Genomic DNA, 25,119 nt, shown 5'->3' on the forward strand with positions numbered 1-25,119 from the left:
TACTTATCTCAGATTAGAATGACAGAAGCCTCACCCCACCGCCCTCAAAAAAGAAAAACAAACAAACAAAAAATAAATAAATAAAATAAATCGAAATACCCTTGGGTGGTAATCAGAAGAAGAAACTCTGAAATCCCACTTAGTGAGGCATAGCTACGATAGACGATCTACGGACTTGCCAAGAGCACTTTTTGTGTTTTTATCTAAATTCTAATTTAAAGTATGGGGAAATGTTCAATATGATTAACAACAGCCTAAGATATCGCGAAAGTTGTCATTTCTTTTACAGGGCTGTAAATGAATTTGCAGAATAAAAGAATACTTTGATTGAACTGGAAATTTAGTCATTTAATCATGCTCTAAAATAAACTCACAGTATATGTATTAAAAGCCACAAGCTTAATCTTTGTTGTTGTTGTTGTTGTTTTTTTGTCTGAGAAAATTTGGTTTATCTGAGACAAAATTGAAACTTCATTTTGAGTAAATCAGGGTTAAGAGGCTGATTTCCCTCGACAGCCTTGAGGCCGCTAGATGGAGCTGTAGTCCCAAAGAATAAAGAATCACCAATGGTCGACCTGCATGTATTTTTGTTGGAAACTGTTGCTAATCACGATTCTGCACCGATACCTTTAGCCAATATACATAAAAATGTGTTTCTTCATTTTTGAGGGATTTGCCAACTAAGTATAAATTAGTTTATCTAGCATTAAAGTAAACTCCAATAGATGTTGTTCTGCTTGGTTTAATGTTCAAATCAATCTTGTCTTTGGCATAAAGAAGGGCTCTGTATATTAAGTTCGTTAGACCGGTTTTTTAATGCTTTCTCTTGAGCAGATAACTCCTCACGCCCACATAGCAAAACATATTGTTTTACAAATTGATTAGTTTCACTATGAACTAATGCCTTCTGTTTAAGAATAACATCTTTTCTTCGAAGAACATATTTTGTTCAATGAATTTTGAGCTTGTTATGAAGTGCACTGCCAAGCCTTGTGAAGCTGCAGCCATCCTGCTGAGGTGTTTATGAAAGACACTGAACCAGTTCCTGGCCTGCAGCTGATCACGCACATTCACTGTTGCAACATCAGGAATTTAAGTGCACAACAGTCAATTAGAAAAAGCAGGCTTCAGTACATTAACACTGAGTTAAATAGCAGCAGTGCCATGGTATCTAGGGCATTTTCTTAGTTTTTAAATCTACAAAATATTCTTCCTTTTTGCAACTTCCTAGTGGTTAATATGAAACAAGTACACCGTACAGTTTATTGATGTAGCACTTTTCACAGATAAGAATCCTGAAGTGCTTCACTTCAAAACAACAAAAGAAAATGATTTAAAACATATACAATTGTTGCAATTATTTAAAAAGGGAGAATAAAGTCAGCATATTAGACAAAATTGGCATTTTTAGACAAAATGATAACAGGCAACGTCAAAGTAAAAGGTCTAACTCAAAGTTTGTCTACCAAAGAGGGACTTCAGCAGCACAATGCAACTGACAGTCTTAAGAAGAAATCCCTAAGGTGCAACAACCTGGAAGAATTGATCATTATTATTGGAGTGACAAGAGTAGCTTTTGACCTTGGGATAAAAGTGTCTGGGAGGAAGCCTAAGATTTGGGTTGCTTAAAGACATCCTGCATTTTTCCTAAATATTATACCACTTGAATTTATTTTGTAACTTGTCATGTTGTAACTACAAATTTTAATGAAACGTATTGAAAATTTTTTATACAACCAAAGTAAAGTGATGCCTAATTGAGAAATGGAAGAAAAGTGATGGGTGGATTTCTATTTCTTTTACAATCAAAAATCTTAAAGGTCCAAAAATGAAGAAAGGTCAAATTTATCCCTGCTTTCCATCTAAACTAACAGGGCAGGTTTGGTTGACAATTGTGAAAAAAGGGCATGAATACTTTCACATCAAAACTGGAGTGAAGTGGGATATTAAATTTGTACCAGTTAAAAGTTTTAATTATGCACAATCTAAAGTCGTAAAGATGATGTGTAACTGGTAAAGTGCAACTGTTCAGGGAAGTCAAAGCAAAAAGTGAGTGCAGGTCATCCCCAATTCAGCCAGCTGCAGTCTGAGCTTAGAAACCTTCTCGAAATGGGAAAAAGTAATTTCAAAACGGCTCCCAGGAATGTCTCTAAAGTAACACTGAGCTGTCAGGAACAACACCCAGATTTCAGAGACTCAATGTCTGAATGTTATGTAAAAATACAGGAGGAGTCCCAGCTTCCACACTGTGTGATATAAATTACATCACAGTCTGTGCCAAAGCAACATCTCAGTTTTGTGCTGCGTTCAGGACCAGTCCAGCCGAAAAAGCCAGACGAGGTGAGTGCCATACTGGGTCCAAACCTTTTGCCTCGGCTTGTAATGTTGCTGTGCATTGCAGCTGGCCAAAACAGCAGACTGTGAGCTCTGGCTGTCAACATCTGCTCCAGAGACTTTACCATCTGCCCAAGGCGCCCCCAGGGGAACGGAGCATCTCTCCTTGTCTCAGACCAGCTGCAAAACCCTGGACTTGGACACGAGCTGCCATACACACATAAAGACGCTGTGTGTTAGAACACTTTTCTCACTCTTGGTCATAATTCACGTTCACGGGAAGTTTTAGACAAGCTAAATTCCCACGTAAGTTATTTTTTACAGTTAAATGGCAGAGTTCAGCCTCCTGATCCAGCTGCAACTTAGCCTTTCAATGTGTTTTAGTAAATGAGATTATTAATTTTAGTTACTCAAATCAAAAAATGGAACTCTTTTTACATAGATTCCATATTTGGTGCATTTATCTGTAGTAATTTATATAATTATGGTCTGCAGTTAATACAAACAAAATTCAGTACTTCAGAAAATTTTAAAAAATACTCATGTTTAAAATGCAAAAATGTCTTTCTGCAAAAAAGTATGTAAGTGTACTTCACAATATCTGCAATCAATACTTAGTCAGTTCACATTTGGTGGACTAATTCACTCTTTACGGTGAATTAGTTCACCTATTCAGCACTGTGAGACATTCAGGAAAAACAGGTTGCTTTATTGATGTCTCTTCTTCCTCTTGACAATTCTCTAAAGACGTTATAGATCAGCATTGCTGGCCAATCAAGTACATAGATACTAAGGTTGTTCAAACAAGTACTGACACTTTTGAAAGTGTGGACAGGTGCCATCTTCATAAAACTTGTCAGAAGATGCAAGCATGAAATATTCTAAGATTTCCAGATAGATGGAGATGTTTTAGGTTTGATAAAACACAGAGGACCAACACCACTGTAGTTTTACATGGCTCCTCAAATCATCACTACTGTGACAACTTCACACTTCAACCTTTGATTCTGTGACCTCCACTTTTCATCCAACCTCTGGTATCTTGCATTTTAAGTGAAATGCAAACCTTACTTCCAAAGGAAATGTTGGACCACTGAACAACAGTCCACTTCGCCCAGGTAAGATACTTCTGAAGTCTCTGATTTAGAAATGATAGATGAAGCCCATGTCCTAAATAAACACACTCCAGCTTCACTTTCTGAATCTTCAAATTATTGAAAAGAATTTGCCTCACAGTCAGCTCAAGCCTGTGGTTATCATATATGTTGCTTGTACCTTTTTCCTTCTTCTTGGCCTTCCATTAATTTGCTTTGATGTGGCGCATTAAACAGCGAGCTTCTTTGTCATCACTCTCCTGCAGCTTGCACTCTTTATGGAGGGTGTAAATGAACATATTCTCCATGATTGCAAAGGACATAGAAATATGATTAAAGAGGAGCGGGAAAAGCAAATACTAGCAGTCCTTGGCAACAATTACTGTTATTCAGGATGTTACTGTGAAATATCACCTGTGGTGCCCAGAAATAAGAGCAGATAGCACACCAGAGCGTTCATGAGACCGTTATACTGCAACAGTCTTCAGTCAAAGGCTTCTATAAACTTATTTCCAGACTGGCTGCTATCAGAGATAATGACTGCCCACAGCATCGACCACAATGACTAGATTAGTTACAAAACATTTAATTTTCTTTTTCCCGCAATAACATTTTTTAATGTAATTTTATATGGATATCAATTAAAAAAATAAAGGAAACGAATAGAAAACTTTTTGGAAAAACATTTGTCACAAATACAAATAACCTCTAATAATGAAAACAAGCACTAAAAAGATGCTAGTTTTCCAATAGCCCAAGATTTCATGAACATGTTTGTATGTTTTGCCTTCTAGATTTCTTTGAATGTAATCTTAAGAGAAATGAGTCACTCAGTTGATAAGACCTTTAATTTCATCAATTGAGAAGAAAACATGTAAAAACAGTGTACAAAGTTTATATTATTTGTTTACTAAAGCTGGTGTCCTCGGTCACAGGAATACAGGAGGGGCAGGTACAAAAAAAGTTGAAGTAAAAAATATAAAAGGATCCCCCCCCCCTATTTTCAGAAGGTGACAGCCAAGATGGGAGTGTGCATAGGAATAAGTAACAAACAGACTCAAAGAGTGAACAAAGGTTTGCAAACGACTGAAGAGAAAACAATATAAAAAAAACATTACATTCAATGAAAATATGCACTTTTGACAATGATTATCTGTCGTTCTAAAAATACTGAAGAGCTTCCGGAAACTTCTGAAAGAAGACCATCGGTTTTAGCCTCAGCACAAGAAATGATTCAAACCAACACGTCTTGTTTCAATCGTATCCACAACACACAAATTCGTCTTACAAAAGGAAGCTAATTTAGTCTTTACCAGCCATATATAGAGGGGGTCCTAATACAATCATTTTTGGCCAACAAAGTGCATATCATTGGCACAGTGAAACTCCTTTTCATCCACATTGGTCTCATAAATAACTCGGAAGCTAGTGAGAGGGGTGGAAGTCCCCTAAAGACGCAAATGAAAGATCACCGTTTTCCCCTGAAGCCTAGTTTGCTTGCAAAGTTTTCCTAAAGAAGTGTATTATGTTGAAGTGACCTCACTGAGGCTGCAGCATATGCACCAGGTGGAATATAACACCCAATAGTGTACTGTATACAGAGGAAAAACCCAAAGGAGAAAAGAAGAGCTTGGAGCAGAAGGCGCATCCACATGAAAAGGCACCAGGAAGTGTAAGCGCTGACTTCAGGAGTGGAGATGCTTTTTATTAGCCTGAACAGGAAGCAGTGGATCTGAGTCATGTGCAAGCAATTTTTAAAAGAAACTGAATGATCACTCACGCTCGCGTCATGTTAGACTAGATTGCACTGCTGATTCCTCAGATATATCATTGTGTGGAATGGTAATACGACAGATAGGTTTCAGTTTTGCATCAAGGCTGGCTTAAAGCGAAGAGGACTTTTCAGTCTTAGGAGAATTACACATCAGTATGAAGGAAGATTAACTTTATTTGATACGGTACATTCACTTTATGAGGCCAAAGAAGTCCGAAAAGACTCGAAAAACATGAATAAATCACCCACTCAACAAACAACACACTCTCTGTTTTACATGGTGTTTTTGGTCCACAGCATGCCTAAAACCTATTTGAAATGGTTGATGTTTTATTGAATATAAACAACCCCTTAAAAAAAGACAAAAAAACCCCATTGAGCTATGGGAGTAGCCCAATTTGTGCATAGCTACATTTCCCCGTTCATTATGGAGTACGGATGCCTGCTCTGTATACAGCATAACAACCAGGAAATGCAGGGTAGTGTTATCTCCATGGTCAGTCTTCAAAGGCCACCAAGAACAAGCACGTTTATCTTTGTTTTTGTCTCGCACTTCCTCCATCCTGTAAAACAACAACAACGGCTCAGACTGAGACATCCGACGGGGGGCTTGTGCAGACAATGCTGGGGGAGGACGAGGCTGAGTAGGCTGGGGCCTTTTGAGAGTGCAGTCGGATGGAGAGAGGGAATGAACGTGGGACAGGAGGAATGTTTGAGATTTGCATATTAGGCTGTCCCACTGGCAGAGTAGGAGAACTGTGGGAAGTGGGGTCGTTGCTCGCTGTCGAAAGATTCCATGCTGTCATCTGGGGATAAAAAACCCCAAAAAAACAACTATCTGTTAGTTCTCGTTAAAGATACAATTTGTCTGACAAGGTAACACATTTTTCAACTTTAAAATTTTAGTATATTAATGGGATTCTATGTAATGGATCAACACTAAGTTGTGCACTCTTTACCCGGATTTACCTAAATAAAATCTAGTATAATAATTACCTTCAGAAGCTACCTAATTAGTAAACAGAATCCACTTTGGTGTAATTTATTCATTATAATCCAGCTGGATTTATAACAGTTCTGGTAAGGCTCCAGATGTTTGTTAGAGAATATTGGTGAACAAACAGAATCATGAAGACTTAGGTACAAAGCAGACGGGTCTGGGATAAACGTGTTATAAAATTTAAGAAAAAAAATTGATTATTAAACAATATCCAAAATGCATGTGTTCCCTCTATCAGGAAGTCAAAAAGACAAAAAAAAAAAAATCACGGTGGCCCACTCAAAGTTATGAAACCTTGCAAAAGACTTAAATATAACTGGAATACACACTTGTATTTGTATAACAGTCCTGATCACAAATAGTAGCCTTTCACTTCTACTTTGTCTTGATTTTTTTGATATCTCAAAAAACATATTAAAAATTGGAATTTGGACTTCTAACATGACAAAAATCCTTAGAATCCTTTAGGAAGCATGAAAACTGCAGAAATCTGCATTGAAAATGGGTAGATAACACTTATTAACCTTATCTATCCATCCATCCACTTATCTTTTTATTAATATTTAGATTTTTTTTACTTTTGTAAAATTTGCCCCAAATGATCATCGTCATTCAAAGTGCTCAGCTCCCTGCTTACTTTAATGTTTTCCAAAGCCTATTTTAATAGTGTTGCATGTCCTGAAGAGGGCACACTGTCCCTAATGAAGCTTCCAGTCATATTTAGAAAAAGGTAACTCAAGTCTCAAGTTAAAAACTTCCCTGTTTAAAAACAGCAGATACTTATGTGGAAAGATAAAAAATTGTGGATTGACTTTGTGACATATTGAGTGGAACTGTTTGTAAGTTGTTAGCACGGTCATTCACATGTGAAAGTGATGCTACCTTGTCCGGGTGGCGTAATGGTGATGATTTGTCCTGTGAACTCTTCGTCAAAATATCTTGTGTCCGTCTCTGAGGTAACTTGGGGCTTAAACGGCGGGACAAGCTGTTAGAGAGGAGACATGCTTACATCAACAACCATTTATTGCCGTAGGAACAGTTGTCACTCTGACAGTGTCGTTTCTAGGCAATTCTACTTTATATAAATCACAGGCAAAATAAATATTTCAGAACCCCACCTTCTTTTCATAGACATCTTGCCAATTTATCCCAGCAAAGAATTTGTGCTGCATGATTTCCTTGGCATCATCAGGCCCTCCACCTAACCTGGAAACCCAAAAACAAGGACGTTAATGACACATTTTAAAAACAAGCGACTGTAAAGATAAATAAAAACTAGAAATGAGACCTGACTGAGAGGACACACCGACCTTTGCATTGGGTCCTTCTTAAGGAGACCGGAAAGCAGCGAGCGCGCCTCAGGGCCGAGAGTCCGAGGAAAACGGATGTCTTCCATGAGGATGAGCTCAAACAGCCTCTCGTGATCCTGGTTGTAAAACGGCAGCCGGCCGCACATCATCTCATACATCACCACGCCCAGACCCCACCAGTCCACAGCGCGGCCGTAGTCATTGTCTTCTAGGACCTTGGAGAGGGGGAGGATTTAAAATACAGTTGTTGAGAACAGATCTAAATCAGAAGCGTTGTACTTCTTATTTTTTCAGATTTTTAGACATCTAAAGACATTATGGACCTAAATATATATTTTACAGTATAAAATGTAAAGCATAATACACCTTTATATTGCTTTAAATGCAGATAAATGCATTTAAAGACAATTTGTGACAGCAAAAGTCTTTGTAGCTACTCCTGTTGAAGAAACAGGAAAAAGAGAACCATATATATGTGATAAGATGACATCTGGATCTGTAATGTTAATCAGTCTGATTTAAAAAAAAAAGAGAATATGCAGAACACAAGCTGCAATCCTAAAAGCAACTGGAAAAGAAAAGGGATAAAAATATATGTACACAAAAGTAGATGAAATACTTCTGCAATGACAGTTTCGGATTCAACCAAGACGCCTGTGTCTGGACATCCCAACCAACCCCCACCGACATCACCTTCTCCCCCCTCTGGTCAGAAGTTTTCAGGCTGCTCCAGCCAACACTGACTCACATCTCACATTAGGAGCAAGTATAGAGTTTCCCCTGGAGCCTTGCATATTTAATCACCTCTACCCCTTCCACATATACACAAACACATACAGATCAACAAGCAGCAGAGAAATTAAGTCTTTCACATGAACAAATGATAGCAAACTGTTCAATTAACACAGCTGAAGTCACAGATAGGGAAATATTTAATCATATTCTTTTCATAAGATGACTTTTTGTGACATTTCCTAATTAGAAACTCCTCTGGTGTTGTGCTTGGTGAACAGTGTAACCTGTTGCATGACTAATGCTCTGCAGAGTGGAGTTGTTCCAGAGTGTCTGGGGACATGTACTGGATTCTACCTCACCAGGCGGATGTTGAAGGTTAAATCAAGACGAGAACAATGTGTTCTCCCACACTCTCAGCAGCATGATGCTACAAATTTCGGACCTAATATTAGAAACTTGGATAAAAAGATAAGGGCGGATTAAACGAATTAGACAAGGACACAAAAAGTGCACCGGCCCAGAGAGGGGTGGTCCTGCAGAAACAGATGGACTGAAGTGTCCGTAAAAGGAACCAGACTGCTGGTGAGTGAGCATGTATGCAGCTTGCATGTCTTGTGTGGGCCCTCGGTCTGGTCCTGCGGTGAGTGCAGAGGATCGACGGGAAGGGCCGAGAGGGCAGTGGAGGGGGGTAACGTGAAGCCGGAGTGGGGCTAAGATTACTGGGCCGTCTCTATTTCCAGCGCTGCTGTCGTGTGATTCACACCGTGCGACAGCTGGGCCCGCAGCTGCCCCATATATGTAGAAGAGCGCCACAGCTGTGAAGCTGCCAGGAGCGCAGGAGCCAAGCTCATCCCTCATATACGTAACCAGGACTGCCTGCTTGCTTGCCTGCCTATTTGGGCCCCGGCCCCTAAGCTAATACTGTTACACTGCCCCAAAGGAGCAGAGGCAGCGGGAGAGAGAAGAAGAAGGAGGATTAAAAAAAAAACAACACACTTGCTTCTGATTCTTGGGAGCTACAGTCTCCTTACTGCTCTTTTTCAGCTCACAATGTTCTACACTGACAGCCATTAATCTTTCAAGACGCCGAATACAGACTGGTGTTGGGGGCTAGATTAAACATGTCCACATTTTTCTTTGTGGACATTCCCTAACAGCCAATTCCCTTAGCCAATAATAGTTTTCTTTCTGTAAGTGTTTAATAAAAGTGACTAAGTGAATTTGTTCGGCGCTTTACTCCGGAGACAAACTGGTCAGGTTGTTGCAGGCCGAGTCTATCCTCCCTACCTCTCCCTCTCTTTCTCTGCAGCTCTGGGTGGAATATTCCCAGACATTACAGCATTCCTGTGCAGCACACACAACAAGGTCATTGTTTATTGCAGAAAAACCTGTAACACTGCCTGGCCCGAACTCCATTGAGACGCTCAGCAGCGACCCTGTTACCATGGCGATGCCCCCTGATGTCTACCAGCGCTCCACTAGTGAGTTTGGAGCTGTCATTGGAGTGGGCCAGGAGAAGCTCCGGATGAGGATAGAAAACCAGAAATAATTGCAGTAGATAAAAAGTTGCTGTGTTTTTCTTTGAAAAGATTTGAGGCAGTGTGACTTGTAAAAGTATTCCTACCTCTAATCTCACTACATATGCTGTAATTGTGCATTCACAAACCTTGATGCATTTTATCAGCAGCATATCACTGATGTTGAAAAAAGTTATATATGCATATATTATGTGCAAACAAGTTCTGCCCGCAAAAGAATCTTCCAGAAGTTTGAGGTGTTTGATAAATTCCTTATGAAAAACTACAAACAGGACTTGTTTTAGCTTTCTGTCAAAATGGATTTTCTTCTGGCCACTCTTCTCCACAGGGCAGATCTGCTCAGTGACTGAGGCCTTCACAAAACAGATGTATTTATACTGAAATTAAATTGTATAAGAGGAATTTACTGGATGACTTCTGAAGGAAATTGGTTTTATTTACTGGCTTCAAGGGGAAAGGTCCCAATATAATACATAACAGTAGTTTGACAAAATGTGAGAAACTTCAAAAAGTTTTAGTATTTTTGCAGGACATTTATATGTTCCTGAGGAGGAGTGAAGCTTTGTGGGATTGTGTGCTTAGTGCAGGTGAAGCACCCTGAACAGTGCCTCTCCAGGTGCCACATAACAGCTGGAACCCATGTGGTCTCTCTTTTCCTTGCTTTCCCTGACGAAGTTCACATTTCCTGAAATCCAGCCGGCCAAACACCTTCTCCTTCAAACACAAAATTCCAATCACAGTCTAAAAACAACGATGCGACAACTGTGTCAACATGGACACCCTTCTTCCAGAAAGCATTTTTATGACAACAGGTGGGGAGAATTCACAAACACACTTTGAACACATGCACAGCACAGCATATCAGGTTACACCTCCAACACTCGTCATACCTGCACGCAACAGCGAGAACCCACGCACCTCAAGACACGGCAAATATGAGAGCAGGCTGCCCTGCCCTGGGCACACTGCACACTCATTAACTCAACTTCAGTTGGAGATTAGAGAGGCATTTTGGGGCAGCTGCTCTTTTCTTCAAACGCTTCCATAGCATACAATGAGGTCCACAAATGAATGGCATATTTTCGTTAGCGGACTGGTGGGCTCTACAAAACCCTGTGTTTATGGGCAGCATTCATCATTAGGATCCACAATGTAACACTTTATAAAGCACTTTTAAAAAACAACAACATTGACCAAGATAAAATACTAAAGGGGGAAAAAAAGCTAAAAATTGTACCTGGTGAACAGCAGAGAAATTTGACTGACCACAAACAGGAGGACATAACAGTAGGTTATAAAAACATGAATCTGTGTATCTAGGGTTATTCTTGATAAAAGTTGGCTTGATTTTTGCCTTATAGCTGAAAAAAAAAAATCAGGACATGATTAGAGTTAACATGGCTACCCAGTTTTTAATCGGGATCTGTATTTTAACACTTAAATTTGTAATCATCATTTTTCTTCACTGTGAACGAGAAAAAAGGTTGACGTCTCATTAAAATCAAAGAAAATTGGTGTCATCCAACTTCGGATGAGAGGCTGGACGAAGAATGTGTCCATGCACTTTAAGGAGCAATATATTCGACAGCCGTTTGCCTACAGATGAAAAGGAATATTGTGTTTCAACAACATTTAGCCAAGTGGAAGCAGGTAGGGAGAAAATAACAGAGGTCTAAGATCTGAATTTTGGATTCCCTCCAGGAGAAAAACCTGATGGTGAAAATGAAGTGTATAAAAATTATTTGACTTGTATTCATAGATCTGCAATTGGCTTCAGACCAATTGGCTTGGTTAAGAAACTTGAAATCATGATTCCAGGTAAAGTGTTGCACTGTCATGTTTACCTCAGGTGCGAGGTACTCTGGCGTCCCGCAGAAAGTTTTCATAGTGGCTCCGTCTTTGATCCCCTCCTTACAGAGACCAAAATCTGTGATCTTTATGTGTCCGTCTTTATCCAGCATGAGGTTTTCCAGCTGTAGAAACAAAAACACATAAACACACATAAAAGTCACTTCTTTTTTAATTGAAATGGAGGACATGTTGGATTATGAATAAAATTTAAGGGGAAAAGGGGGGTTTAAGTGATTTGGAAAAACACATTTATTGAGGGCCAGAAGTGCAACAAATTAATAACTAATTTGTCAAGTAACCACTTATAAATGTAAATTGAAATTGCAATGTAATATGTGCATTACATCAAGAAATGTAAATTGATGATTAAATTTGCAAACACTTAATACACATTTAAAAATTAAACTCAAAACACAAATGTGTGTTAAAAATCAAACATTTTTTGATTTCTGTTTTTTTTATATATATATATATCCTGTGCTACTGCTGGTTAACTTGAACCATAGTAATCTAGGCAAGTCCCCATCAAACAAAATAAATTACTAAACATTCTAGAATAAGAATAAAAAACCTGCTAAAATATGTTTTCACAGTATAATAAATCATTTAAAAATGTACTGTGTAAAAAAATTATTGGAACATTTAAATAAATGCATTTGATTATTGTACTCATTTTCATGTTTTTTAAATTTAGAACGTGTGTTCACTGAATTTTGAGACCTTTGATACTTCAAACCTATTAGCATATAAAACCAATTATATAGCTTTTATTTCAGGTTTCCCAGTTGCTTGATAATGAATGAATTCACCTCAAAGGGTTGTAATGTCTGCAAAGAGGAATTGTTCTTCATATTTCCCACAGGTAACAGTCAACAAATTTTCTCCTTATTTCACTTAGGCATTTTTCACTAGTGTACTATTTGACTGAATGGATGTTTAATAAAACCAGGTATAATTAATCATATAAATATTTGGGTGAAAGAAAATTAGCCAGTCACCAGCTTGCTCCATGTCGCTTCCCTTTTTGACAAGAAAAAATTTTAAAAAAGAGGATGTTATTTTTATTTCCTCAGTTTTGCAAATCAATTTGAAAACATTGTCACGTGCAAGTGAGGGGAAGTTTTGGATAAAATCATTTCTATAGAAAAATAAACACTCCTGCTGCTCAACCAGTGTTGTGTCATGCAAAAGTATCCAAAGCATTTCTGAAACATTAGCATGTTTTTATCTAAACCACTCCTCTGCAGTTCTGACTCGCCGAATTTCTCTCTAGAAGCTGATAAAAAACAGCAGAATGGTGCTGCCACCACAATGTTCTACGATGTTTCCTCAACATAAAAAAAGTAATCTTTTTTTCAATTTTTCTTGCAAAACAAGCTTTATAGAATCCCCGTTTTCACATTTTATTGGACTTCAACTAAATAAGGGACTTTTGAAAACAAGTGGTTATGCTGGATTTCATTCAGGGGGAAGAGTAAATGGGCTATATTTAAAAAAAAATTTTGAATAATATAATTGAGAACATGTAAAACACTGGATGTTAAAACATAGTGTTAAAATATGTACAGTTCAGACCAAAAGTTTGGACACACTTTCTCATTGAATTCAATGAGAATTCAATGACACACACAGTTGTGTCCAAACTTTTGGTCTGTACTGTATATTTGAAAACTTGTACATCATTTTACATTAACTTCACAACTTCAAAGTACTTTGTGTGTCTCTATCACAAAACCATCCCAATAAAAAAAAAGTTTACAGCTGCAATGTAACAAAACACTAAGACTTACAGAGGTATTAATACTTTAGCATAGAACTTTACTCTATGACAGCATGTAAAGGTAATCAGAGATACAACCTATATGGATGTTGATTATTTAGTGTCATGACTTGGGGTTTAACTCCCCCCTCTCTCTCTTCCTGTTAAAGTCACCCAGCAGCTGTAGCTCACACGTGGCCAGCAGCGGCCGGCCAGAGTCAGCACATCCTCCAATCCTGCTACCCTGGCATTTTCTGGAGAACCCTCGCAGGCTGGGAGCCTGCCTCGTAAACCCAAGGGAGGGAATAAGGGAGGGAGAGCTGCGCTGTGCTGACCTGGCTGGTATAGTTTTATCAGCTGGAAGAAGTACGGCTTGAGATGCCCACTGCAGCACTGATTGCATTCCTGAATCCAAACATGCCCATCAATACGGCACAACTACAGCTGTAATGATGGATGGTTAGTCGTTTCCTTTTTGCCCCCCCAAAAAAACAAAAAACTGCTCAACTGCAGTGTCAATTTACAAAACAATATAAATTGCAAAGTGGACAAATACCACATAATGGGCTCTGCATGTGCGCTACTAGAGGCAGCTCTGGTTATTTCTGTTTCACTGCAGTAAAGGTCGGACCAGACTCTTCTCCAGCTGCAGTGATGTCTAGAGGCTGATGTGGCAGATCAATAAGGCTTGTCCGCTGCCACAGCTCTGGATGAGCACAAACCTCCCAAAAGTATTCAAACCCCTTCAATATTTTGCTACGTTATAACCAAACACTTCAATGCCTTTTATGCTTTATTTAACTAACACAAAATAAAGCATAAAGTGAAGTGGAAGAAAAGGTGATACTTTGAGTAGGTAGAGCAGATGTGCTCAAATCCAGTCCTCAAGTTCTACCATCCTGCAATTTTTAGATACATTTCTTCTTTAACACACCTATATCCCATGAATGTCTCAATACCTGGCCTCTGCAGAGCTGAGTGATATGCTGATGATGGGTTTCAGGGATTTGATTCAGAGAAATTTTACATCTAAAGGTTGAAGCATGAGAACTGGACTTGGGCAGCCCTGATGTAGAGGCTGACATTTTTGAACAATTGTATAATCTCCATTAGATTGGATGAAGAGCACCTGTAAATATGCCTGCCACAATAGCAAATTTTAGTGGACAATAAATTGTTCCACAAGTTAGTGTGATAGACGATAATATTGTCATTTTGAGTTCATTTTCAGATGACGTAATGGTAATGGCATAAAGATTCAAAAACACACTCTCAAAGACCAATAAACTTTAAATTCTCTAATGAACATTTAACACCGGAACTGGAAGATATTTTAAATATTCAAAATAGATTAAAAAAACCAAACAAACAAAATTAATTATGAAGTCTCTGAAAACAAAACTGTCATTCAAGAAAAGGACTATTTGAGACAATGTATTGGACTGAAGGACAGTTTGGGTAGAAAGAGAGAAAAGAGAAAACCACTCTGTTTCACTGTATGATGTTGTGTATGTATAGAGTTCATTTTCTACCATATAGTATTATATGTGTGTAGGTAAAAAAAGTTAAATCTAGTCTCATCCAAGCAGAGCACCTTCTTCAGAGTACTTGCTGTGCCTCTACATAGCTTATGGTTTACTCTAAATGAGACTACTGGGTTTTTTCAGATTCAGCAGTGCCCCTTTTCTCACCAAACTTTTAAAAAAGCCAGATTTGTGAGAAAGACTAAGTTTACCTGTCAAAAAAATTCTCCTTCTCAAGATGTGGCTCTTTCCATCTGAAGTTGCCATTAAGACCAGCTGACCAACTGGGCCATGTCTTGGTAGGTTAACAGGAGTAATACATACTCTCTCTTTTGGAATGATAGCTAGAACAGAATTCTGGAAGATACATTTGTGGAGACTCTAACCCCTTAGTAAGCCTCTAATGATATTCTTTAGTCTTTAGTTTTGTTTACTAATGTTCACTAAAAAACAGAAACATCTATGTTGAGATTAAATTACACACAGGTATTACAAATGAATTTTCTTATGAATGAAATTGATTGAACTGGATTTCACTTAGGGGTATCAAATTAAAAAGGAGTATATACACATATGCATGCCAGAATTTGGATTCTTATTTGCAAATACTTTAAAAAAACATATTTTTAAATGTTTCGTCCACATTTATGTTCTACTTTGTGTCCGTCTATTACAAAATAGAGTAACAAAAGGAAGGAAAAGTGGGAAAGTCCAAATATATTCTTGATACCTTCAGATCTCTATAAACCACGTTTCTCTCAGCATGTAGGTAATCCAGCGCTGACACTATCTCTGCACCATAGAACCGAGCCCGTTCTTCTGAAAATACCCGGTCTCTTGACAGATGGAAGAAAAGCTGAAGGGGGAGACAGGGGTGTTCAAATGAGAACAAAGTTTATCAGTCCAGCGGTCAAGGCAAAAAAAAAAAATTTATCAGTGACCAAGTAGTAAGAAAAACTGTGATGCAACAACAAAGGTTTGGGCGGTTTATGTCGCTTACTTCACCACCGTTTGCGTACTCCATTACAAAACACAGGCGGTCATGAGTCTGGAAGGAGTATTTCAGTCCCTGCAGAAGAAGAGCATGATTAAAGCAGAACTTATCAGCCTAGTCAAGAGGAAGCTGCCCTTTAAACAACCAACATGCAGTCGCAGTAGCTGCATCTGCAGCAACATTCTCAAAAAAAAAATAAAAAAAATCAAACATCTAAAGAGGACCATGCTGGAGAAAAAAATAGAATATAGATAATATTCTGTTGAGAGTCAATGACAATATTTGTGCATAATTTATTTTCACAAGATTCCCAAACCAAAACCCACAGATTTATTTTTAAAATAGGCCAAAACAGTCAGTGTTACTATAAAAAGTGATTGTTTTCTTCTGTTAAGATTGTTGCCTTTTCTGAATAAATGGTTGCTTGAGTAAAAAAAAAGGCCTTTTTTGGGTTGAAAAAAAAGATTCAGATATACAGAGGGGCTTTCTTACAGTCAAGAACGGATGCTTTGAATTCTGGAGGACCCTGTTTTCAGTGAGTGTGTGTGCCACTTCATCCTGCGAAAAAAGAAAAGCACAAAGAGTGTTTGTCTAAGTCTTACAATAGCTAACTATTTAGGTATCAGTCATTGCGCCACCGAACTCCAAAACCTAAGTGTTTTTCACCCGTTACTTGCAAATTGGCAACCACTCACTTTTGCTACGATCACCTCCTTCTTTAGGATCTTCATGGCATAGTAGCGTCCTGTGGCCTTCTCCTTTACCAGAATAACTTTGCCAAAAGTGCCTTTTCCCAGGAGTTTGAGGTATTCAAAGTCATGCATAGTCTGGAAGGCCAGAGAAGACAAAGTGGTATCTGGTTACGAACAGGAGAATTAGCAAACTCGAGCTCTAACCAGCTTGGACACACAATCTGATTGACAACTGCACTAAAGCATTTTAGGCACCATTTTACCCACTAAGCAATTTCCACTCCACTAATGGTTTGGCCTAAATGTGGTTGGGACTTGGTTAACCTCTGACCCTGAAGAGAATGTTGTGAATGGGTGTGTATACATCTGTGTGTGGGGAGGTGGGGGGACGACATCCAATCCCGTGGCCTTGAAGGGGAAAGGGGGTTGGGTGCCAAGCCACCCCTGGCTGATGCCTTCGACCAGAAGGTTGAAATGGGGAAGCAAAGCTGGAGTTGTGTGAAAGTATCAAGGGAAGGGCAGGTCAGAAGAAGGGCACCATGACCAAATGAGGGATGAAGCGAGGGGGAAAAAACGTAGAATTACCACAGGGCTAACTTCTGTTTTAGAAGTACATTTAGGGAAAAAAGCAACAAAGATATTCATGTCTCAAACTTTTTTGTATCTTGTCCTCTTTGATTATTTTGATTATTTATTATTAGATTCTGTTATTGGATGTAAAGCTTAAGGTAATGTGCGGTGTTAGATATCCAAGGTCTAGCACGACATAATGCTGCTTGTTCATCAATGTTCTCTAACAAATCTCTAAAGCCTGCATTGTTAGTCAAGTTCTACGGACTAATTACTGCACTCCGTTTTATTTAGCGGTATTATAGAGTAAAGCAGCACAACTTTAAATGCATGCTGCATTTTTTTGTTTGTTAAAAAATTTTGCATTACCTTGTATTAGCATAAAATATATAAAAGTTTGTGTTTACTATGTAATAAAATGTGAAAAAGGGATATGAATTGTTTTGCAAGGCACTGTGTAACACTGTGCATGGGTGAGATACAGTACCACTTTCTGTCTGGGTTTGGTCAGGTAGACCTCCATGTCCATGGGCTCTGGAGAGGAGTCCATCCTCTCCTCTTCTTGTTTATGAAGGCCTTCAGCAACTGCCTGGATGGCTTTGGTCCATTCTTCCCTGAATTAGACAGGAGTCAAAGAGATTAAATCAGCTCATTTTCCATTGAGCAAGCCCTGCAGCCCAATCATGCAATTCTGTTCTTATCAACAGGAAAGCAATTTCATGTGTCAGTTCAGCCAATCACAGGGAACTTTGAATAAGTATGCAGCAATGAATCATTGTAAATGTACATTTGAGCAATTCCTACATCTTAATCTGTGCAGCTGTTTGCTGGAAACAAATGCTTTCCATTTAAACAGTTTGTGTTTTACAATTCCAATAGCAAAGAGAGGCGGGTGTGTTGTGTGTGGGCATGTGCGAGCGCTTGTAGCTTGCCTTTCCTCGGGGGTCTCCACGTGGAAGGTACGCTCGATGACAGTGGTCCACTGCAGGCAGCGGATGATAAATGTGTTGGGCTTGGGTCGTTCCGTCTTCATCAGCTGGCACTCTGACCAACAGCCAGGGAGAGAGCAGGGAGGGAGATGAAGAGAAGGGCCAGTGTTGTAGGGGAGCAGAGGGGAGAGACAGACCCACAGTTACAGCCATTTATCTTTATCGCCACCCTAACAGACACCATTGGCCAATTTGGAAAAGAACAGGTGCACTTTGGAGGAAAAGATTTGAAAGCTCCTTTAAAATGTGACATTTGGTATCTTTCTGTTGTGAACAACCCATGTGCCAACATCTATGGTTCCTACAAATTGTTCCCAGTAAAAATGTCAATTTTCCAGACTCACCTTTCTGAGTTTTCAGTTTATTGTCCTCACCTTCATATTTTAAATACAAAAGTTCACCATACATTTACAGCAAATGTTTCAAGGAAAGAAGGGAGCACACAATGGATGATGGATGGAAGGCCAGAAAGAAGGACAGATAAAGGAGGATAGATGAGTGGATGGACAACAGTCCATAGATGGACACAATGAATGGGTGGATGGAAGGATAGAAGGAATAACAAATAATAGAAGATAGATGAATGAATGGACACCACGGATAGATGGAGGAAAGGAAGGACGACATCAAGTTTCACACATTTTCACATTGTGTAGTAATCGTGAATAAATACAAATTTTAGTACTTTTAATACGTTTAACAATTCTTATATAAATTATCCCACTACACAGAAATCTTTACATCCTTTATTAACTCTTGTTAAACTGTTTTTCTTAGTCTAATAGTGGAAAGTCTTGAATTACAACATTTGCTGATTAAAAAAAAGAAATCAGCAGACCCGATACACTCATCACTTTCTTCACATATATATTTTTCCCCAGTTTTGGAGCAAACAATTGTTATGTAAGCAGTTTCCAAAAACAATTACTCACAATACTCCACAAACTGGAAGTACAAAACCAGAGATTTCCATCTGCACCTTCTTCACATTAACATCTGTTCCCAAATGAAACATGTCAGCAAATATGTCTGGGTGTGACACAAATATGGCCCCTGTCTGATAGATGGAGGACTCCAAGTGGACCACCACTGAGATCCAACATGGCTCCATCAGGGTGAATGTGTGATCCAGCTGCAGCCGCCCCCTCAGCAGCGACACACCATGTGTCCTCTATGATGGGGTCGCACTGGTGACAAGGAAAAACAAAAAAAACAAAGCCTCCGTGGATGGAGACAAGAGCCTCAGAGCGTAGCCCAGACAAATACTTGAAATCAGGCAGTTAATAGCCACGATAACTCAAGAGTGTCGGGGAGGAAACAAGTTAAACAAACAGTGTGCTGTCTAATTGTTGTGTTCAGTCAACTGAGCGGCTTATCGCTGAGACTTTCTGTGATGGGAAGATGGAGAGAACTGTGTTGCTCTGGGCACTTCTGTTTAGTTTTCTTTAACAATATGAAAGTAGAGGGACTGTGGAAGAAGCTCGGAGAGGAGGAGGACAGCACCTGATGCATTAAAGTCAAACACCAGACATAACCATGTGTATTCTGGGGCTAAATTTTCTTTGCTTGCAACAACGCAATGATGCTGCAGAGATGATACTGCAGCATCTTCAGAAACAATTCTGACTAACTGAGGCAAGGGGCACACGATGATAAAATATGATCCAATGTGAACTTAGCCTTTAACACACCTGACATGCACACCAAAAAATACATACGTTTTCTGCATGTTTTAGTATGTCACTATACTTAGACTATAAATACTCTTGAGGACTTAGGTCATGCTACATTTTAGTCACTGTATCTCTTCCCTGCAATAACTGGCTGTCCATGCAGATCTTGCTTTAGAAATTTCTTACTGACCAGATTTAGCCCAGAAAACTGTGCAGAAAATGTGAGTTTTATTGCATAGGTTCCATTTACATTTTGCATGAACAAAGAAGCTTAAGGTCTGGCTTCATCAGGGGAAAAACAGATGAAGAGAGTGATGTAAATAGAGGATGTCCTACTCTTTCTGTATCAAACTTAAGGAACTCCCATCAAACATCCAATTAACTAATGAAATGACTGAGATTAAAAGAAAGCATAACAGAAAGAAATCTACACATTGAAAAGCATTTTAGGGAATTGCACTAATGGTAGCTGTGACACATCCAGGGAAGAATAAATCAGAAAAAAAGGTGCAACGTAATTTTTTGGTGTGCAATTACTTTCACCTATTAACACCAGAGTGTTTTCCAACAAATAGCTCACAGCTGTTAAAGTTTTAGGCAACTCTTAAAAAATTTTTTTAAAAACACACACACACACACACAAAACATAGACCAACATGTCTCAAGTTATGTGTATCCAACTGTAAGTAATGGAGTGTTCTTGACTGGCTGCAGAGTACATTTAGAGTGATAGCTTTCAATGTACTTGGATAAAACTGACATGCATTATATTATTAAAACATGTGAAATGAACAAATTAAAAATTTACCACAAAAAATATTCAAGCAAAAAACTAAAGGTGTTTAGAAAAAGAAAGAGGTGTTTTCGCTGAAGCAGATACTCACGTGCAACAGAGAAGTTATTTAAGGGGGTTTCCAGCTGGTCAACATCTTGTGGTCGTTCTTTGTAACCGATGAATGTACCGTCACTCTTGAGGAGAAAATACCTCGGCCTCCAGGTCTTGATGTATTCTCCTGATATGGGGAAACACAGATAGAAGATATTGGGTTTCTGAGAAACCTCTGCTTCTAGATTCTCAAAAGCCCGACTAATGTACAACGCTACTCGTTTTGTGGGTTTTATGATATGTGTCAATATTCTGTTCTTTTCATCTACAAATGTGATGAAAACGTTTTTGGTGAACCTGAACTCATGCACCTATTTTTCCTTTCCAGTTTCATTGGACTTTAGAGACATAGCAAGATAAGAGATAGCCCAAAAAAGGTAGGACATGTCTTATTTTTATTACTTTAAAATTATTATTCAGCTTTAATAAAATGCTGACAGGGTTAAGTCAAAAGAAAAATACAATGTGGGAGAAAAGATAGAACAACCATTTGAGCCACCTTTGAGAATTTCCTGATTTGTGAAAAATAATCTGACAGAATTATTTTCCCCTGAATTTAAAGATCAAGACAGCAAAAATAAATACAAATCTGAATGTGAATTAAAATTATAGGTTAGTAAATGAGAATGTAACAACACATACAGCCTTGCAAAGTATTTACTCCTTGACCTTCGTTGCATTTTGTCATTTTGCAACCAGGAACTTCCGTATGTTCAGGTCAAATTAGCACTGAAAGAAAATAAGTGTCTTTACGAGTTCAAAAGAAATAAAAATCTGAAAATAACCATTAGAGCAGCAAGTCTCAAGTTTTTTGCAGCTTAAAACAGATTTTCCTTTACTTGGAGCCAATCACCTTCCCATACAGATATTTACCACAACCTGCAGCCACACAGGTACATCCTACTCACTTACTCAACGTGATTCACGCAAATGAATCTCTGAAGAAAGACCAAATTCAATTTATTCTGGTGATGCTTCAGGAAATGTTATGCCAGATGTTGTACAGACGGAAGGGGAAAAAAAAGCTAACATACCATAACAAGGCAGTGGCACACGGCGGCGTGGAACTTGAATATTTATACTGGAAAACTGTAATTTATTTTTAATTACGGAGCCGCATATTAACCCCCTGCCAAGCAGCACCAAGCTGTCCTTAATTGCCCCATTTCCTCTAACACAGAAGTGTGGGGTTTCTTAGTGTGTGCGTGTACAGAGATGTAGAAGATCTGTCAATATGAGCTTCTGTTTCCCTAACTCAAAAACTTCTGATTGATACAACTGGAAACAGATCAGTCAGTACAAAGGAAACAGAAGCTGGTGGACTGTGGTATAAAACTCACCAAACAGTCCAAAATAATTTATATCATATAAACTTATTGGTTTCCCTTTATTTTCAACATTTTTCGTCAAGATGAATACAATCTTATCAAGACAAGAAAGTAAAGTTGCAGAGGCAAAACCCCCCAACATTTTAATAGTAAGTAATTATGGGGCATGGTGTAGTGTAGTGGCAGTGCAGGTGCCCCATTAACAGGGATTGTATCCGCTACGCAGCCATCTTTGGTTTGATTCATGATTTTGTGACCTTTGTTGCAAGTCTTCCCTGTTTCTATTTCATCAGATTTTCTGTGATTCCTAATAAAGGCAACTTCCACCACTGAAAAATAAATAAATAAAACACATTTGAAAAGTAATACTGGTAAAAAATAAGTTCAAGTTTGGCAAAGTCTTAGAAAACAAGATGTCTAACATTTTCGCAGATTGTCAGAGTGAGTCGTGTGTGTTTTTGCTGTCCATTGTCTGAAGTTATGTTTGTTTCAATAGATGTAACTAATAACTGTGGAATGGCGTGACTTTCAGAGTGAAACAGTGACCAGCCAGTCAGAAGCTCACACACCTTGGGTATGGTCTAACCCCATAGACCCATACCCAAGGTCTATGGGGTTAAATTGTGTTTTTTGTATTCCTAAGATCTTCTAAGTTTTTAGAAGATCATTTGAAGTTTTTTTTTATATATATATTTTGAATGTTTTCCTCTTATAGTATGTCCAGTCATAAATGATACTTTTCCTGCCCACCATTTGTCAATTTTCATTTTTAAAAAATACACAGCAAATATGTTAGCATGGTCAGGTAGAAGGAATAAAAAGAAAGTGTCTAAAAGGTCAAGAAACTGCTAATCATCAGCAGATTTCAAATAACTGCAAAGTACCCCTCAGATTGTTAATCTTGTTATCTGCAGAGTAATTCCAAATTAGCTCATTTTTCCTTAAAAATGCCCCTACCTTGAACGTAAGGTTGATGAATACAGTAGCAAAGATATGTCATTTTTCAGCATCTAGATCAGTCATTCATAAATATATACTATATCTCAAAGAATCAACACACAGTTCATTAAGATCACTCGCCTATATCATTTCTAAACATACAACCCAGAGCACATATGAAGTGCAATTTAAGAGTAAAGTTGGGAGTTCAAATCAATAACCTGTTCAACAATGATGAAATTGATGGCCAGAAACAATGCTGAACCCTTTGTACCGAACCTTCTTTTCCTCAGCTGGGCCCCAGCTGGTGACTTGTTCTCCCGACAGGTTTTGGCTGACCCATATTCCCTTGATATCCTCCATGCCAGCAACCACTGAGGACAGTATGTGCACAATGCAGAGGCAGGATAATGAGCCGTCTACCTGACACCTCTGACGAGACGTGGACTCTACGTACATGCTCGTCTGGTGGGAATGGAAAACAACAAAAAAGTAGTTTGAGCTGTCTAAGGTTTAGTTTTAGGGCAAGAACAGGGCAAAAATCATTTCCAGACTGAGAAATTTTCTTATGTACACATTCTGTTGTGACGGGTCGAGTCAGGTGTTTCACCATAGCCCAATGTGCTTGTGTGCAAATAGATTTGTTTATAGAGTGGCTCATAGGGAGAAAAAAGGCCTCTGTGTAGTAGATTACATCAACACGCACTTTGGAAGGTTGAGAGCATTTTCTGCCAGCTCTGCTGACGCATAGCACCCACTGGAGAAGCAGCATGGGTGGTACTATATGACGCAGCAGCAGCTCAAGGCTCAGCGAGCACTGCATTTTGGAGACACTGAGGTGGCCTTGATGGCATTGATGTCAGGGGGATGACAAAGCCAGCCCTGCGTTCTCAGTCACTTGAGTCTTCCAAGAATTGTAGCTATGCTGAACTGTGATGTCAGAAGAGACGGGTTCATGTGGTTACTAGGGGAAAACACATCATGAAGCAAACAAGTTTATGAAGGAACTTGACACTTGAGCTCTAAATGCTCCCAGAGATTAGTGAAAAAGCAACTAAGAGACTTGCAGTACAAGAAATGTTCACCATACTAGTGAGAAATGTGGGAAACTCCACATCTGCCCAGCACATTTTCACCTTGCACACACTACTTTGAGACAGGAGGACACTGCAACTTCCTCGTGTGTGACCACAAAACCTGGTCACATGACAAACAGTGGAAGTAGCTATATCCGGCTGTCTGAGACTATGTCTCCACAGCACTGCAGTGCAACACACACACACCACCACAGTCTGCTGAGAGCAAAAACAACAAAGATGACCCTTAGAAGCTTCCCATTACACTCATTTCCCCTTCTACTTTTATTCATATGTACTTTCCACACACCTTTTTTAAGCGCTGACATGACGAGAAAGTGAAACAGACAGCTGGGCTTTTTGCATCTATAACAGTTCACGTAAACAAAGTTGGGGAGAGACCGCGGTTACCGACTCTCACACTGATGAAAAAAAAAATCCTGCAAGATGAGCAAGAGAGCAAGCATTATTGAGGGTGTTTACTCACCCTCACTGATCAAGATTAACCCAAGTTAACCCCCAAGAAACAAAGAGAAATGCACTATTCTATTTATCTAACAAAGCATATTGCAAAAGTATTCGTAACGCTTAAAGATTTTTACACTCATTACAACCACAATTGTCAGTATTTTATTGTAAATCATATTCAATATCACCAACTATAGTTGTTAAATAACAGAATTTTATTTCTATAAATTATCTGTAATTTTTGCCTTGCATTTGCAATTAACCCCAAAGTCAATACTTCAAGTTTTCTAATTAATTTTTCTATCGGCTTTGCACTTGGTCTACAGACAAAACATTTGGTCAGTTATGTTCTTTGGAAAGACCTGAAAACTGAAGGGTCACTTTACAAAATTTCTCACCTGGATTTAGGTCTGAACTTGGACTATAGCATTTCAACTCGTCAATATTTAACATAAGCATTGTAGCTCTGTCTGTTTGGGTTATTGCCCTACTGGAAAGTGAACCTCCACCCCAGTCTGTAGTTTTGCTACATCTAATAGGTTTTCTTCCAGGACTGCACAGTATTTATCTTCACTCATCTTCCCAT

General features: G+C 38.7%; 1 protein-coding gene across 1 annotated transcript in view; it reads right to left on the reverse strand.

Moving 5' to 3' along the window:
* Window positions 1–4,258: 4,258 nt before the first annotated feature.
* The window catches only part of akt1 (v-akt murine thymoma viral oncogene homolog 1), a 44,042-nt gene continuing 23,181 nt past the window's right edge, over window positions 4,259–25,119 (reverse strand). The window contains exons 3-14 of the mRNA XM_032547083.1: window positions 20,721–20,849; window positions 18,107–18,218; window positions 17,662–17,788; window positions 16,608–16,739; window positions 16,405–16,470; window positions 15,919–15,987; window positions 15,649–15,774; window positions 11,630–11,758; window positions 7,513–7,727; window positions 7,321–7,408; window positions 7,085–7,187; window positions 4,259–6,008 (exon numbers count right to left, since the gene is read on the reverse strand). Of these exons, the coding sequence (XP_032402974.1) occupies window positions 5,929–6,008; window positions 7,085–7,187; window positions 7,321–7,408; window positions 7,513–7,727; window positions 11,630–11,758; window positions 15,649–15,774; window positions 15,919–15,987; window positions 16,405–16,470; window positions 16,608–16,739; window positions 17,662–17,788; window positions 18,107–18,218; window positions 20,721–20,849 (1,376 nt within the window). The 3' untranslated portion in view covers window positions 4,259–5,928. The remainder of the gene's footprint in view (window positions 6,009–7,084; window positions 7,188–7,320; window positions 7,409–7,512; window positions 7,728–11,629; window positions 11,759–15,648; window positions 15,775–15,918; window positions 15,988–16,404; window positions 16,471–16,607; window positions 16,740–17,661; window positions 17,789–18,106; window positions 18,219–20,720; window positions 20,850–25,119) is intronic.

This window comes from Xiphophorus hellerii, chromosome 19 (genome assembly GCF_003331165.1).
Source record: "Xiphophorus hellerii strain 12219 chromosome 19, Xiphophorus_hellerii-4.1, whole genome shotgun sequence".
Lineage (NCBI taxonomy): Eukaryota > Metazoa > Chordata > Actinopteri > Cyprinodontiformes > Poeciliidae > Xiphophorus > Xiphophorus hellerii.